This window comes from Petromyzon marinus, chromosome 73 (assembly GCF_048934315.1).
Source record: "Petromyzon marinus isolate PM22_M1 ecotype Great Lakes invasive population chromosome 73, UKy_Petmar_22M1.pri1.0, whole genome shotgun sequence".
NCBI classification, from domain to species: Eukaryota; Metazoa; Chordata; class Hyperoartia; order Petromyzontiformes; family Petromyzontidae; genus Petromyzon; species Petromyzon marinus.
This window is the reverse complement of record NC_133739.1, coordinates 2,309,174-2,327,394: the sequence shown is the minus strand read 5'-3', so window position 1 is coordinate 2,327,394 and position 18,221 is coordinate 2,309,174. Positions and strand designations below refer to the sequence as shown.

At 46.0% G+C, this 18,221-nt stretch overlaps 1 protein-coding gene and 1 long non-coding RNA gene across 3 annotated transcripts in view; both read right to left on the bottom strand.

Moving 5' to 3' along the window:
* Positions 1 to 1,072: 1,072 nt before the first annotated feature.
* The window catches only part of LOC116958150 (peroxidasin homolog), an 81,213-nt gene continuing 64,064 nt past the window's right edge, over positions 1,073 to 18,221 (bottom strand). The window contains exons 9-12 of one of the 2 annotated variants that reach the window (XM_076055826.1): positions 9,672 to 9,882; positions 7,749 to 7,911; positions 7,159 to 7,214; positions 1,073 to 5,057 (exon numbers count right to left, since the gene is read on the bottom strand). In XM_076055826.1, the coding sequence (XP_075911941.1) occupies positions 4,987 to 5,057; positions 7,159 to 7,214; positions 7,749 to 7,911; positions 9,672 to 9,882 (501 nt within the window). In that variant the 3' untranslated portion in view covers positions 1,073 to 4,986. The remainder of the gene's footprint in view (positions 5,058 to 7,158; positions 7,215 to 7,748; positions 7,912 to 9,671; positions 9,883 to 18,221) is intronic. The other variant, XM_076055825.1, reaches the window with a different exon arrangement.
* LOC142906969 (uncharacterized) lies at positions 14,941 to 18,176 on the bottom strand. Its single transcript, XR_012930604.1, has 3 exons — positions 17,689 to 18,176; positions 15,726 to 15,868; positions 14,941 to 15,451 (listed from the first exon to the last, which is right to left on the bottom strand). It is a non-coding gene; the product is annotated as an uncharacterized LOC142906969 (long non-coding RNA).

The following is an 18,221-nucleotide window of genomic DNA, read 5'->3' as shown; positions in this document are numbered from 1 at the left end:
CCGGTGCCAAGGGGGGGCGACGCGCTGCCGGCCGGGCTGGTCGAGCCGCGAGCGCGACCTGGCGACGTGGCCACCGTGCACGCCGCTGCAGGCTGAGCCTGGCCCATCGAGCCCCGCCAGCGTGAGCAGCGTTGCCGACTCGACAGCCGCTCCAGCTGTGGACGGAGCCTGATGGTGCACGTGGCCCGAGTGAGCCACGACCTGAACCACCCAGCGCCCCCTGCTGGGGACCCGAGGTATTTTCTGTACAAGTGTAGCGCCATTGATGGGCTGCACTTTGCAGGCAACGACAGGCAGCCCTGAAGCTAGTTGGGGGGCTGTGAGGGATTCTACGATCCCTCACAGCAAACACTCCCAACGGCTGGGGGGGGCTGCGGCTGCACTGACCTGCAACGGCAAACATGCGGACCTCAGTGGGGGACTCTGGGGTCACCCGCGTCCCTCACTGAGGTCCGCACCTCGGCTGAGAAACGGATATAAGGCGAGCCTCTGGAGAGGTCTCGGCAGTTTAAAAACCGAAGCAGTTGGAGATGGAAGCAGTTGAAGCAAGAAGACGCTGCTAGAGTAGGACTCTGAACCCCCCCTCGCTTCGCTGTCCTTTTAAGGGCCGAAGCTCTGTGAGGTGTCAGTGTTGGACCTGTACCTTGGCTGGGTCAGGTAGTCTCACATAGTATATCATAGCCGGAGGACCTTGAGCGTAGTCGGGTTAGGCACGCTACACAGGAGGCGTATCATATACCAAGTGGAAGAGGTCCTCAAGATCAACTGTATGAAGAATTGATGTATAGTAGTTAGGGTATGTGTGGATAATAAAGACGTCCCCCCCCCTACGAAGTGTCTCCGGAGCAACACTACACAAGGTAACACGCTGCACAAGCTGCTCCCCACCCTCTGGATCCAGAGGCACCGCTGGTAACAGATTCATGAGCAGAGATCGTACGTGGACCAACTCAAACCATACTACCCTCTAGAATTGTTGGACCTCGTGGTGACTGCCCTACAAGACTCACGACGCGTATATCGGGACGAAGAATGTTGTTCTGCGATGTTTTGTATTGATAGTGTTGCCATTCCAAGGTGGTGTGTGAAGTATTGACTGGTCGTGGAGAATCATTGTTACGTCCCTTAAGTTGCATGAATACGGTCGTTATGGTATTTTAGTCGTTTGTTTTCTTTCAATCACAAAATCTTGCCATTGAATTCATTGATGTCCCATTAGCCAATTGATAAGCATCTATTTTCCGAATCTATACACTCGCATGAATACTACTGTTTTGGGATATTTCTTTTAATTGCATAATTTTGCCCGTGAATGAATTTATTTCCTACGAGCCATTTGAAAAGCGACTACTTTTCGAACCTATACACTCGCATGAATACTTTGTTTTGAGATATTAATTTTAATCGCATTATTAATTAATTTGTTGATGCCTCCTTTTGCCATTGGGCACACGTTTGTTTAGCGCGCTTCTGTATGAATATTGCCATGTTTAAGGACTTTCCTATCGTGTATTGTCGCGTTTACTATGAGAAGTTAGCCTATTGTTCTGTTGCGCTGTCTAACAACGTAGCCATAAGACTTGACCATTGATGTTTAAATTTGTACGGATCGATGAGTACGATATTTGCAGGAGTACTGTTGTGGCAATTCTGATCACAAGTGTGTTCGCATATTTAGAGAGTTTTTAGATATTAAAGTTGCTCAACACAGAAGAGTCTGAGTGGTTCCTTCCTAAGTTCATGCATAATAATCTTAATCATAAGAACTGTATCCTGAGGTGAGATCTGAATTCTGAGACTGGACATAATTCTACTAAAATCACAATCAGTAAATGTTTAAGCGAGAATCATTGTATTATCAAGATTGGTAATACACCCCGAGACGAGGCCAAGCATCCACATGACACACAATCACAAACAACCACACACACACAATCCACCCCCTAGGCAACGAAAATGGCAATAATAACTGATCATAATACAAACACACACACACATTAATAATACTCCTACACTCACACACACGCATAGATGATATACATCATACACGTACATTTTCACAGAATATTTTATTGATAACATTCAGGTAGTTTATATTTTGGTTTTACTATATGGTATTCATTATATAGTGTAGTGTATACCCAGTTGCTTTGTGATTAATAGCTCAGCTTATTGAAGAATATATTAAGTACAATTATTATATTGATGTAATATAGACTTAGTTTTTTTTTCTCTCACATTGATTTACTGTATGAGAGTTGGGTAGTTGGAGGCCCTTTAGCGTCCATATACTAAATGCCTCTGTTGATATGTAAACTTTGACTTTAACACAGCTATTTTTGTCACAAGCTAATCCCTAGATATTTCAATGCTAAATTCTCCTGCTTTTTAGGTGCTTCACACCTATCACCGAGCTTAAAAGACGCCACGAATCTCAGCAGCACTCATTGAAGCTCTGTCGTCCCGACAGTTCTGTTCTTTCACCTGAAGACCCCTTGTGTTGTGGCCGAAACGTCGTGAGAATTTTGTCTTATTTTTATTTCATTATTTTATTCTCATTCTACGTGATTTTACCGAAAGAACCAAAGAAGATGATTCCCTGCAGTCACGAAAGCTTTAAATCGAAATTTTACGCACGTTTAATCACATACGATTGATCACATTGCACTGACACTCAATGAGCACCAATTAACATGAATTGCACGTGGCATTATTTGATTAAGTTTACCACATTTGCATATCTAAATGAAACAGCATAATTGAACAAATTTGCATACCTGTATACAAATTTTGTATCTAACATGAAAAATTCACAGCACAAAATATACAACAGTGCAAATACCAGGAAGGTAAACAAATCACCCAGACGCATCTACAAATACAAGTTAGTAGTTTAGTGCATGATGTCCAGCAGTGGTTTAACCCTCACGAGTTTGTGAACACGTTCACACTCACTCTAATGCCCCCTCACAAGCTCCGTTTGAAAGTTGGAGTGCCAATCATGTTGATTAGAAATATCATTGGAGAACAAGATCTCTGCAATGGAAAGAGATTTTCAAATCTGCCCATTGATAAGAAATTGCATCGATGCAATGATGATGACCGGCTCTCTTCATGGGAAAAGAGTTTAAATTCCTCGCATTTCCTGCCAATAGAGGTCAGTCTTCACTGTCGCCATCACAATGACCGATGTTTGTTGAGGCATGTGGGTTATCAAGATTTTTCCAGAGTTACACTCAATCGTTACGATTTAAAATATATACTCGTACATGGCCTCTAATTGCAATAATAGAAGAGATCAATCATTCGGCGAGTAATACATATCATCTTCAAATCTAATTCCATATATACTAAATTTGTGCATACAAAATGTATATAAAGTGCATTATGCCTTGCAAAAATAGAATACAGGTGCATTGATTTAGCATGTAGTCTACAGCAAACTCTTGCCCATCGCCGAGGTTACGTTCTTGATAAAAAGCTGCAATCGGAAAATTCGCCTTCCCCAAACTCGAAGGCAAATGGGGATAATGGGGGTTGGTTCACGGTTCCTAACGCACGATAGAAAGAAAAATGGCGGGCGGCTGAACCTCACTGCCTCCTCACTCGAGGCTGGAAACACCACGTGACCCGGGACCCCCAATGGGCCGCTTGAGAGAAGAGACGGGAGACAAGATAGAGACAAGACGGAGACACGAGGGAGACAAAATAGAGACAAGATGGACACAAGACAGCAGCATCATCGCGAGCAGTGCAGTTACGACGCGTACAGAAATCTCGTGATCAACCGCGAATGGTCCAGCCACAGGGGCACGATCGGCGAACTCTGTACCTCAATAGCCTTGGCACGAAACTGCAAAACCGCGATGGCTAAACCCGCGAGAGGGAAGAGTTTGCAGTACTCGAATGTAAAAATAAACTTTTTTTAACAGTATATAATTCAAGGAATCCACTTGTAAATGTTGCAGAGCGGTGTGACCCCGGTGTGTGAAACAAACGGCTGTGCAAGGGACTGGACTGTCGTGAGAATCATTCGCGTTCCCTTCATAGCCTCCACACAGCTGGGGTCGCAACGCCTCGCACGACTCACCTTGAGACGTTGTCACACGGCAGCCAAGCAGATGTTTTAATTATCGGACAAATGCAGAAAGATGGGACAAATTTACGCGATGGGTTTTTGTTTTGAGAAGTCATTGGTGACTGGGCTGAGACCATCAAACTCACCGCATTTGAGAGCCCAGTTTAATCACAACCACGTGTCTATCTAAGTCTATGGGTTTCTATAAAGTATACTGGTCTATATTTTCATGAATTGGTCACTATATTAGCCATTGGCTTTCTGTGTGAGTGGTTGGGTGTCTGTGTGAATTTATGTGTATATGTGTCCATTAGCGGGTCTTTATGTGAGCCTTTGGGTCTCGTTGGGAATATATCTCTATGTAAATCTTTAGGTCTCTACGTGAATCTATGGTGTCCATGTGAAACTGTGGGTCACTTTGTGAATCTGTGGGTCACTTTGTAAATCTGTGGGTCTCTGTGTAAATATTCGGGGTCTCTATGCCAGTCACTTGTGAGGCAGCACGACAGTGCACGTTGCAAAATGAACGTAAAGCTACCACGAGTCTGGGAGGCTCAACCGTGACACGTGGTCAGCTGGTTGCCCCTCCCTCCACCACCAGCAACGCCCACATTTCTATAGCCACGCCCACACAGTTGAGGCCTCCCGTTCTACATCTCCATTTTCAGATGGTCCAGATCACACCAGGACTTTGGTATCTTTACGTTAACCTCACGAGGCATTGCGGTTCAACTGCACATTGCTACATTGCCGGCGTCTTGATTATGGACTCTATGAAGGTCAGTTTCTAGCAGTGGTGAGTTGATTCGTACAGTGGTGAGTTGATTGGTACAGTGGTGAGTTGATTGGTACAAGTTGCTGCATTTGTTAAGGTGGTTTGAGACTGGTTGGCTGGACTTCTGGCTTCTCTAAGTTGAGGTCTCACGTTCTCCTTCTTCATCGTTTGGCTCATCTCCTTGCTCTGCCGGTGCATCTGGACCTGTTTAGTAAAGAGAGGTAAGCGATGAGTGCGTGATGAGACTAAGTGAACAGTGTAGGGTTGTGCAACACTTGCATAGATAATGAATGCAGGTACAGTGACGTCACAACCGCGCTTGTGCCATGCTAGGTGCACTTTGAGGTTCCGTGATTTGTCAAAGGTTCGCTGGCAGGAGGTCACGGAACAGACCCAGGTCTCGTGGGATGACTGAGATGGCTGGCAGACGCGCCACCTGTGCCCCCTACTGTGACAACTTTCTGTGCTTTAGCCGCCTCCTCTGTCCTCCGTTGTTGTTGGAGGGCGACTGCCTCCAGCTGCTCAGCAGCATCCTTCACGAACCTCCGGCACAGAGGCCGATCTTGACACCACTGGTAGCGTTCATCGGCAAGTCCACATTTAGCACACACACACGCGCCCAGTGTGCCACTGAAATACTGCGCTAATTCTGGGGTGGGCTTCCCCAGTCGTTGTACATTTTCAAAAAAAAGAAAGGTCTATGAAGACCAAACGAAGCCTATGTTAAATCTTGACTTAAAGCTTTCGTGACTGCAGGAATTAATATTCTTGGGTCTTTCAGTAAAGTCACGTAGATAGGTTAAAAGAAAATATTATTTAAAATATTATTTTAGTTGTTTTCTTTGAACCTATCTACGTGACTTTACCGAAAGACCCAATGTTGTTTCTATGAAACATAACATAATTTAGGCAACTTGTTGAGCACTCCCCATCACTTCCCAGACAGTCTGGACCACCCTTCTCGCATTTCCAACCTCCAAGCAGTGCCTTATTATCCTAGTAGCACAAGTAGCACATGCTACTTATCAGTGTCTTATTATCCTAGTAGCACAAGTATCACAAGCTACTTATCAGTGTCTTATTATCCTAGTAGCAAAAGTAGCACATGCTACTTATCAGTGTCTTATTATTCTAGTAGCACAAGTAGCACATGCTACATATCATTGTCTTATTATCCTAGTAGCACAAGTAGCACATGCTACTTATCAGTGTCTTATTATTCTAGTAGCACAAGTAGCACATGATACTTATCAGTGTCTTATTATCCTAGTAGCACAAGTAGCACATGCTACTTATCAGTGCCTTATTATCCTAGTAGCACAAGTAGCACATCCTACTTATCAGTGTCTTATTATCCTAGTAGCACAAGTATCACAAGCTACTTATCAGTGTCTTATTATCCTAGTAGCACAAGTAGCTACATATGCTACGGGCCCCGCACTTTCAAGGGCCCCGCGCTAAATGCTTTCAAGCTATCAATTCCGATTCAGTGATTCTGCACTTGCTCTATTACTACAGTCTGCGCTTGCTCTATTACTACAATACTATACTCCCTTCGACTTTTATGAACGACTGGGTGTTATCTGGCTGTGACAAACAGAGACACACAGAGATATATGTGGAAATCCACCCTGAAGCGGCCGGGGGAGAGAAAGAGCAAATGGACCTATGAGAGCCTGGTAAATTTTAGAGAGAGAAATAGGCCGTTTGAGAAAACACACACAGTTAACGCATAGCCTGGTTGATTACGATCTCCAAAAATTGCTAAATTTGAAGTTAAGTGTGAAATTTTACAAACAGAGAGACACTTTCTCTCCCCCCGGCCACTTCGGGGTGTATTGCCACACATCTCTCTGTGTGTCTCTGTTTGTGACTTTACCGAAAGAACTAAAGAGTACCTCCAAGTTGTCTACCCTATCCTGGCCACGCGATTCCTAGCATCCTGCACGTGGCCCTGCATGCATCGCAACAGGAGGGCTTCATTCCAGCCTCAAGCACCCGGCTCATGAATCAAAGTCACTTCCCCTGCCATGACAAACTTACATAACAAACACAACGGTCCCCCATGATGTAGCCTTGACCAGTCAGTCGAGGCAAGTGCTGCTAGCGAGTAACACCTCGAGAGGGTGATGTGGCCAGCACCACGTCCGGCCGCCTTTATCTCAGCAGTGCTGGCGTTTACACAACGCAAATAGGTTAGGGAATTGAACCCAGGTCTCTGGTTCTTAGCGCAGTGCACACAAACACACAGAGAAGAATGATCCTGACGAGAGTGGCTCCTATCTCCTGCTTCTCTCGCTCTCACCTGCTCTTGCTCCTCCATCTTCTCCATTTGGGTTTAATCCATGCGTTTCTTCAACCCTGTTGACAGAGAGAAGTGGACATGCGTCGATCACACATCCCCATCTCTCACATGCAGCCTGTGACACTGGCATGGCTGGGAGTCTAACCCACGGCCTCACACCTGCCTGGCACCCGCATGGAACCACTGACCACAGCAATCACTGACCCTGATTTGACAGATATCCTTCGTTTATACACGTGAGAGCCCATTGAGATCACTGTCTCTTGTGATTGATGTGTTTTATTTAACCACGTGATAGCCCATTGAGTTCACCATCTCCTATGACTGACGCAGTCTCACATCACCACCCCCACTCATATGGAGCCCCTGTCACTGACAGCAGCCACGGCTGGGAGTCTAACTCAGGGGTCCCAGCTGCCAGGAGCTCACGCAGGCTCCACTGAGCACAGCTCTGAGTCACGGGCAGGCAGGGAGCTGGAGTCAAACTCAGGCCCTTGGAGAGGGCCGGCTCAGGGTCTCTGGTGTGGCCATTGTGAGCCGTGTTCTATCACTCACTGTGAGGTTCTGGTGCAAGTGCGGTCGATACTCACCGGGCTTCTGCTTCTCTTGGCTGACGTGGTCTCTTCATCCTCCTCCTGCAGTAAAAAACAACTCCAGCAGCAACACCCAGAGCAGCAATGACTCCAAGGACGATGCCAGCAACAGGTGATGGAGCTGGAGCTGGGCTTGGCGTGGGTGTTGCGTCGCTCGGTTCTATGAAACACAAACACAGACGACACAGCAACACGTGAACACCCACGAGATGGACGCAGTCAACGTCTTCTTCCTCTTCCTGCCTTGTCCCCCTCCTCTCGTGCGGTCTCTGCCCTGCTGCTCCTCCTGCTCTGCTCGTTGCTGCCTTGGGCCACCTCCGCGTCTACTCCCCAGTCCCTCGAATCCGCCGCGTTCGCCACTTCTACTCCCCTCGCTCTCGGCCTGCCCCTCTGTCTCTGCCCTGGTGCCTCCACGTTCATCGCCCTTGCGGTTGCCCCCTCCTCTACTAAGGCAGCCCCAGCCGTGTGAGCCGACTCCCTCTCTCCGCGCGAGCGAGATGAGCACCGCCACTCCCGCCTCCTTCCCCAGCTCTTAGTTCTGACCGATCCAGTCCTGTGATCGCTGAGATCCGTCGCACCATCCTCGTTTCTGTGCTGCACAGCGTCTGCTACTCCTGGTTGTCAGGAGGAGCAGACGCGCTGTGGATGTATCAAACGCGCGTTCTGGCTCTACGCGGTGCAAGACCTAATGAGGTCTGTTTTACAGAACACGGAGGTGATGTTTCAGCTGGACGCTGCTAAGACTCTCATCTCCGTGTCTAAAAGTAGTGCCGTGAGGGTGATCCATCCATTGCAAGGTATGAATGAATCGACTGTAATAACTATTTAATTACCACGCATGTTTTAGTTTGTGTGTGTTTTTGAGAGTCTTTCGTGTCAAAAGTAACACATTCGAAATGCACAGTGGGAATGTTCACAGTGCCGCAAGCATCTCACAGTCCATTAATTGAGGACTTTAGATGGCGAATCGGCGACAGAGTTGGGGGCGAGCGACGGGCTGGGAAATCATTGTTAGTGGAGAGCATTGGACGCGAGTTCTGCGAGTGTACACACACAAAAATGTAGAGTAACTCAGCATCCTTTAGAATAATAAGAGCAGAAATATTGTAGAATGAGTAACAGAGTGAGGGGTGATCATTTCGGACCCAGAAAGTCAACTCAAGTTTTCCCACAATGTCTATAATTATTTGTCGAACACGGTTCTGCCTAACGCGTAATTTTCTAGGAACGTAACCCACCCCCCCACCCCCCGCGTCCGGCGATGCCTGCCTGTGAATGTTAAATAGTAACGGTGCTATAATAACCCAGCCTAGGGAGAGGCCATTGTTCATGATTCTCTTGCGGCTGTGTTCACTGGCAAGGTGTTCACCCTCAACGCACGGTTTGCCCATCATCGTGTTCAATAGGTGAACGGTAGAATTCATTTTATGACTTTTGAGCCAATTTCGTCAGCAGCCAGTAACGCCAAACGGAGTCATGGACAGCCAGCAGGAGAGGTCAATCATCGCTGTGCCGGTTTCCTGTTGACACCGTAAATCGCCTTGCAGCTCCCACATCGGCACTTGAAGTGAATCCGAATCAGAAACTTAATCCCTGAGTAAAGCCCTTTGAGCTAAGAAGCTCTTTTTTCAACATCAAAGCATTCCACATCCCACAAGGGGACAACAATCTCATGGGACACAGAGAAAGAGCGACAGGAACTTAAGCTGTGATTGGCTCATGTCGACAACTCAACAAAGAGTCGAGTTTCTTATACTAAAGGATGTGATATCTGCAAGGAATAACAAAGACCCTTTATGGCTGTGCCACAGAGTGAATTTTAGTGGTAAATCTGGACAAGAAAGAGAATTGGCATTCTCACTTAGTGAGAATTATAAGGTAGTGGGTGTTAAATAGATCCAGGGAGGACATAATGCAAACCTGGTTCATTGTGAACGTTCAGCTGCAGATACCCGATGTCTTGCATGCTTGACTTGTCGTGTTGATAAATCGTGACCTCACAGCGATATTGTCCAGCGTCGTGGGTCTGGATGTCGCTGATGGTGATGGAGGCGTCACACGTGGACTCACCTCCCACCCACGTCACCTGCAATGGCCTGAGGCTTCTCTTTCTGTGTGTGATCTTATAAACCTGTGGTCGACAAAGGTGAGAACACGTACAGACAAACGTTGCGATTCAAGGGTGGTATTCTCTGTACATATGACACACGTGCTCATTGTAAATAAAAAATGTTTTACATCAATAACGTTCCCTATGACAGTAAAACAAAATAACCCAACATTTTGGGCAATGGCTCTTTTTCAAAGTAGAGAGAGAGAGATAGAGCAAAGAAACGGATGCAATTATAATTGGATATCTTGAGTTAAAGCTTTCGTGACTGCAGGAATTAATATTCCTTGGGTCGCTACACAAGCGATCGAAACGTCGTATTTTTTTGTTATTTTCTTTTAACCTTTCTACGTAACTTTACCGAAAGACCCAAAGAATATAGTTGGATATTTCACGGTAAAATATGGTGTCTGTAAAATGTTCAAGTTTAAAGCCCATGGCTCATCAGCAGTGGAGAGTGATAAACCTTCTACTACCACATATTAGCATGAAAGGTCGTTAATAATTACGTTTTAGTCATTTTTGCGTGCAAGGTTTAGTCAGAGGGGTGAAATATGGTTGTGCAACTGTAATTGTAACACACCTTCTCATTGTGTCCGTCGATGGTCCTGAACCACTCCACCAGCGTCCTTGTAACTTCGCTGATCGTGCAGGTGTAAGAGCAGGGCAGGAGAACCGTGCTGCTTACTCTGGCCTTTGCCTCAACTGGGGTGACAACGGCCAGGTCTGTGGACAAACCCACGATGTTCACATTAGCAATGGGATGGAAACTCGGAGGAGGTGCTGTGCTCACAACAGAGAAAGGGCAAACACTTTGCAGGAGACTAAACATCTCATTGGATGATTTGCAGAGCAGTGCGATGCTGTATATTAGAGAACGGTCCACGGAAGTCGATATCTTAGAGCTACCTCTGAGGTCCCATTAAGTGGTGCCACGGTGGTAAGATGTTTACTACCTTGCCTGGTATACAGGGGGTCGTGGTTTGGATCCAGACCCTGACGCCTGTATATTTGACGTTTCCATGTTCTCAGCCTGGTCACATGGATTTTTCTCCGGGTCCTCCGGTTTTCCCCTCCATATTTAGAATCAACATGCGTATAGAGTTATTTGGCTGCTATAAATGTCACCGTGATTAGCCACTTTGTTGAGCTGCTATCATTTGTGGCCAGGTCACTTCTGAAAAAGAACTGCATAGCTCAGTGGGCTATACCTGGTACAATAAAAAATAGTTTAGTTTAAGTGCCATTGGAGCCACACAGCAGGGAGGATTGTTTTCCCATAGTGCACTGCAAAAGCGAGTAATGTTTGATGCATGAGACCCAAACAGATATGCAGGAAAACCTGCCCAATTCGGCTTTGTCAAACGCGTGTTTCGGCTCTACGCGGTTTGCCTGAGGTCGGTTTTTCTGGGTTGATGATCCGGCTCTGCGTGGTTTAAAGCTCAGTTTAACACGAAGGCTATCGCGACCAATATTATCCATAAGAGGTTTATTTTGGGTTAAATCACGTAAATATAAATGTCATTAAAACCACCACCACCCGACACAACCAATTAGTAAGGTTTGCTAATTCGTTACTACAGCACACCGGTGTGTTGGAGAGTAAATGCACAACATTTACAATTTGAGTATGACGTTAAGCCAGTAATTATAACTAGCATCATCAGGTGACAGCCAGATTTGTGGAGAAATCCTCCTGTTCCGTTCCGAAATAGAGGGATAGATGTGATGTCGTCACTTGTGAGCCCCTCAGATGCGAAGGCCAGAGATTCAAAGATATGTGGATGACACATTGATGGTCTGGCCAAAGATACACGAATTTCCAAATAATCTCAACTCGCAAAACCAGTTCACTATGGAAGTTGACAGAACAGTGTTTACTGAAAGAAAACGCAGACTGACGCCTGTTTGAATGCAGAGTCACACCATCACCCCACGCACAAATCTGCTCTTATCAAGACGCTCATTAATCGAGCTAAAAAAGTGTCAGATGGTGACAGTCTGAGAAGTACAATTTTACATGTTAAAGAAGCGCTGCAAATGAACGGTTACAATGATGCACAAATCAACAGGGCACTGAATGCCGAAACCAAATAAAATAACACGAGCGTTGAAACTACCCAAGTAATTAAAACTTTTAAAATGCCGTACATTGCGGGAGTAACTGATAAACTAGCCAGATGTTTTTGAAAAACCAAACATCCGAGTCGGATTTGGCACAGTACATAAAATTCAGAAATTAATATCTGGTACTAAAGATGTATTACCGAAGCTATCAACAGAAGGTGTGTATCGGATCATTACTCTGGTCAGACAGGACGAATGATCAGCATGAGACTAAAATAACAGCAAAGGAATATTAAATACTCCTAAATACAACTTTTGGCAGTGGCAGAACATGCGTGCCAACAAGGACACTCAATTGCTTTTGATCATGTTGAAGTTCTGTGCAAAACTAGTTACTACCGGCCAAGACCAATTAGAGAATCTATCGAAATTTGGAGAAATAAAAATAAGTTAACCGTCCGGATATTTAAAGACTTAGTGCTGCTTGGAAGCGTATCTATAAATATAAAAGGGACATTTGTGGATATGTGTGTGTGTCTGTTCGAAATGTTTAGCAGACTTCCCAACATGCTACAAACTTGAAATTTGGCATATGGGTAGGTTCCATACTGTACACAATGTAAAAAGTATAAAAATAGACTTTTGTATTTGTTGAGGGGGGGGGGGGGATGACCATTAAGTGGCATCAACCCGCAACACACCTTAGTTAAGCGCTCTGCAATGCTTACCCCTACCATACGGCTCTTCGCGCGCCGTACTTCTAGAGCTGTTCACAGCGTACCGGGAGATTTTAGGTGGCGCTTTGCTCCTGGCCGATGAAGCCATTGGCTTCTCGAAGTTTCAATACATAACCGTGCGAAGAACGGGTACAACTGCTATTTTCTTAAATATGAAGCAGAAATTACATCTGTTTGTGTGAAGCAGCAAAAACTCTCGAACGTTGAGGTCTGGCGTCTTGAAATTGTCAAAGCTTATGCTGTCTGGAATTTCTAAGTGAACGCGACTATTTTCAGCCCGCTACGTCATTCCCTTCCCGAGTTACCAAAATCGACCTTACGTAGAAGTGGGTTAAGGTAAAATTTCCTAGAGTGAGAAACATCCGATTTAGTGAAATGGATTTGTTTCGGATTTTTTTATTTCTTGCAAGCATCAATTTTTTTCAGGGGTTATCAGTAAAATATAAGGGAATATTAAATTAATCCAAAACAAGAATCCAAGTCCCGGGCGAAGCCGGGTAGTAAAGCTATTCATCAAATAATACGTTTAAATGCATAGCTATACAGGACACCATACGTCGATGGTGATTAACTGTGAGCAGACAATAACAGGTCCTGTGATTTTCGTGCGATGTACAAGAAAAATGTGCATGCATATATAGAGGTGTTACGGCAGGGTGACACGCGGTTGTAGGGCGGTGACCACAAACACGTCCGCTAAGGTCACCACCCTGGGGGGCTGTGGGGGACGCTGTGATCCCTCCCAGCCCCACCCCTCAGTGAGGGAGAGTATAAAAGGTGGAACACGGAGAGCTGAGAGGGAGTTCGACTCAAGCAAGATGAAGAGCCAGTGAAGAAAGAAGATCAACTAGCTAGACCCTGGAACTCCTTTGGCCCGCTGTCCTTTTGAGGGCCGGGCAAAGCAAGCCAGGGTGTGACCCAGAGCCGTGAGGCCCAATGTCCTTCTGAGGGCCGGACTCGTGGGGCTGGTGATCGGGACCTGCGCCGAAGCTGGGCCAGGTCAGATAGCCTCCTGAGAGAGGACCAGGATAGAGGGAACCAGGGAGCTAGCGTGGGCTAAAGCTCGGGGAACGTTCCCTCTATAGATTACGGGTGAAGAGGCCATTACCTCTTCAAGTATCAGGTTCGCCACTGTAATTGAAGCGTCTGTAATAAATACGTGTTGCCTCCAATGAACAGTCTCCGACGTCAAAAAGGCCACAACACATTATGTGCGTTGATTTACCATATGAATAACTCAACCAGTGATAGATACCCATTGTCATTTATATGCATTCATTAATCCCCACTCTGGCCTTCGTACCTGAGGGGCTCGTAAGTGATGCCACAAATCTGGCTGTCGCCTGATGATGCTAATCGTAATTGCTGGCGAAACGTCGTATGTTGTAGATTTACTCTCCAACACACTGTGTTGGAGATTGTGCTGTACTAGTAACGTATTGGCATGTTCTGTTTACGTGACAAACCTTACTAATTGGCTGTGTTGGGTGGTGGCGGGTTTAACGACGCATTTATATTTACGCCATTTAATTTAAAAAAAACCTCTATTATGGATTAAGGCTGCTAAGATTCTCATCCCCACATTGAAGAGTGCTGCATCCATTGGAAGGAGTGAATGAATCGACTATGAGAACGATATATTTACATGTATGTTTTTTGTGTGTGATAACGTAACCTACTCAACATGTACAACACAAATGTTTACATATTGCCACATGCATCTAGCCGTCAATTCTCTGATGACGTCATGTGAACGCCTAGATTGCGAATGATTTAACATTCAAGTGACAGTGTTAGGAGCAAGCTTTGGGTGTGAGTGCCGTAGTACGGAAAAATAAGTGTAGACGGGGATTTTGTGTTGAGGCGATTGTGAAAACTGAAGAGTGCGCACACACACAAGAAATGGAGAGCGACTTAGTATTCTTTAGGACCCAAACAAGCACCCAAATTATTTAGAATTTGTAAAACAAAGAGGAAGGGGGTGATGATTTCGGACCCAGGAACGCAACCTTAGTTTTCCCGTTAGGTCTATAATTTGCCGACCGCGGTTTAGCCCAACGCGCCATTTTCCAAGAACGTAACCCCCGCGTTAGACGAGCTCTGCCTGGTTTAACTGCAAAGAGCTTGGAATCAGCCAAATTAAGTGCAACGTCAGATAACCAAATATAATGCTACGATATTAGCGTAGTACTGTTTTTATTTATTGAATTATTTAATCTGGATAATCTGTTGAGAGAGAACATCTGTTTTGCAAGGGTGCCCAGGTGACCAGGCTAAGATGACAAACTCATGAGACTTTACATCCGGATTGTTTGCTAATTGAACACTGAAAGTGAAGAGTCACAGGCAGGAGATGACCATGGTTCTAGGTGCATGGTTCTGTCACATGTACGTATTCGTGTTGAACTGTTTTCACACCGTACGTAGCCCGGCACGAAGGTGCGGGGTAAGGACAACAAACCAAACACGAAAGGCAAAACGTGGATTTGTCGGATGGATATTGAGTGTTAGGTCTGGGCTACATTACAGATGATGGGAGTAGAGAGTGGTAGGACAGACCTATGAAGGACGTGATACAAACCTGTTCGTGGGTGAACAGTCAGCTGTAGATACCCAATGTGGTATTGCAGAGTTGGGGAATAAACCGAGACCTCACATCGATATCGCCCAGAGTCGTGGGTCTGGATGTCGCTGACGGTGATGGAGGCATCGCACTTGGACACATCACCCACCCAGGTGGCCTGTAAATACCAGCGGCTGCTCTCTCCATCGGCGTATTGATAAATCTGTGATCAATAAAGGTAGAAGCAGCACACAGATCAAACTCGTTATATTATTTCAGTATAAAATTCGTTCAAATAAAACCCGAGAATGATTCTGTCCCCAGGGCTGCGACTGGGCTGGATTAACTGTTGACAAAGGAGCTTCACGTGGAGACTGTTTTCAAATGACTGACCCATGCCTCTGCCCAGTCACGTGACCAGGGGCCCTCGATCTGGATTAAAAAAAAAACCTGTTCATCTGCGTTGCATATTGCAAATGCTCAGAGGAGTAACTCACCCTGTCTTCATGCCCGTCGATGATCCTTAACCACTCCACCAGCGTGTGAGTAATGTTGCTGATTGTGCAGGTGTAGACGCAGGGCAGGAGAAATGTAGTGCCTGCCATGGCGTTCATTTTATCTGGGGTCATAACCACGAGTTCTAGGGAAACCACACACAACGCCCATATTAGTGTATTTTTTTTACATAATTTAAATGTAGAAACTCGAAACATTTGTCAGTAACAATGCGTTTTAAAAGTACAGAACAGCAGACCTCATCGAACGCAGGGGGTTACGTTCCTGAAATGCCCACACAACTTTGTACGACAAAAAACAGACCTCATGGGAAAACTCGGGTTGCCTTCTAAATGATCACCCCATCCCTGCATTCCCCAGCCCAAAAGCAGGAGGGGGCTGCGGGGTGTTCTGGGATCCCCCGGGACCCCTCCCCTCCGTTGGGAGGTGTATAAAAGCCGGACCTCTCCACAGGTTCGAAGCCAGTCCAAGACAGAAGCCAGAAGACCAGCAGCCAGCCTAGGCCCCTGGGACCCCTAGCCCCGCTGTCCTTGTAAGGGCCGTGGCTCTGTGTGGGCCAGTGGTGAGACCCTGGGACTCTCGGCTTGACGTCATTGTAAGGGCCGGGTCCGAGGAAGCCAGAGGTCAGGACCCGCACCTTGGCTGGGTCGGGTCAGATAGCCTCCCCTAGGTAACTCGCAGCCGGAGGACCTGAGAGCGTAGCCGGTGTTAGGCACGCTAGCCGGAGGCTGTGTTCCTAGGCTGTATAAGAGGACTGTTACTGTTGTGCGTTATAAATAAACGCGTTGCCTCTAAAAGTGTCTCCAAGAACTCACTACATTTGTGTACACTCTTTGTCCATTTCAACGCAACACAAAACCTCCGTCTCCATTCTTCCCGCACCACGGCACTCGCACCCTACGCTCGCCACTAACACTGTTACTTGAACATTACTGATTCAGCATCTAGACGTCTGTATGACTCGTTCTCAATAACCAGATGCATGTTGTAATGTGTGAACATTCACGTTGTGCTGCTGCTGTGCGTTTTGAGTGCATGACATTATCGCTCAAAAAACACACCCACACGCGCACACAGACATACACGGTAAATACATCGTTCTCACAGTCAATTGACACACTCCACCGGACGCAGCACTCTCACGGCACTAACTTTTTTTATACAGATATGAAAATGTTAGCAGCGTCAAACTGCGTATCACTGAAATATCACCCCCATGTTGTGGAAAACAAACCTCATCAGCCACAACCGTCTAGATCCAAAACATGCGTTAGATGAAGCTGCGTTGGGCAAGGGTTTCCTCTGTATGTTTTAACGTTACCAAATGTTATCCCTGTGTCCCGCCACTAATATACACATTAATTGGGATTGCTCACAGAGTAGTGCAACGTGTCTTGCTAGAGAACAGTCCACAGAGCGGATATCACGGAGAGCTGACTCTGAGAATCCTTCAAGCGACCTCTGCTGGTCCATGCAGTTTGGAGCAGGACTTTCCCAAATTGCTCTTCCACATGGAACAGCGCTTATCACGTGACAATGAACCAGATTATTTTAATTGTCAGTTTTAATTTCGTCAATTAAGTGCAAAATTGCAGAAGGGGGGGTTTAGTCCATCAACTCACTCGACTTAGGACTCGGTTAACTCGCAGGTAAATGTCTGGACTTGACCCCATGCTTCTGAGTGGCGCTAGCTCAGAACTCTGATCTCAGTCACCTCCTATGCAACTTTGTTTTAAGATCGCGTAAATGTCGGTGAGGAGCAGTCAAAGATTCTGATGTACATTGGTGGTGATGAGATCGTACTCAGAGGTTGAACTCAGTTCACCGTGGCACGGGCCCATGGCTCTAAAGTGTACATGTTTTGAGTTCTATATCAGGTCTATAGGATAGATGATAGAGTTGTGGGTGGTAATGTAGACGACGTTTGAATGAAATAACACAAACCGGATGGACTGTTGACATTCAGCTGTAGATACCCAATGTCTTGGATGTTTTGTGGATACACCGTGACCTCACAGCGATATCGCCCAGAGTCGTGGGTCTTGATGTCACTGACGGTGATGGAGGCGTCGCACTTAGACACATCACCCACCCAGGTGGCCTGTAAAGGCCATTGTATATCTCCATTGGGGAATAGATAAATCTGTGGTCAACAAAAGCGAGAGCATACACAGATCAAAGATGTATGTTGTATGTATGTTGTATGTATGTATGTTGTATGTATGTTGTATGTATGTTGTATGTATGTTGTATGTATGTTGTATGCATGTTGTATGTATGTTGAACTTATTTGGCACAGTACATAGCCAACCGTGCTAATCGGAGGTGCGGGGGAAGGACAACAAACTAAACACAAACATCAGTTTTAAAGAAACGAGTTTTCGATCTAGATGATGATTTAAAAGTGCGTAGCTCCAGTGGCTTCCTAATATTTGGAAGGCAGAGCGTTCCAGATGGCCGCAGCAGCGTCGCATGTG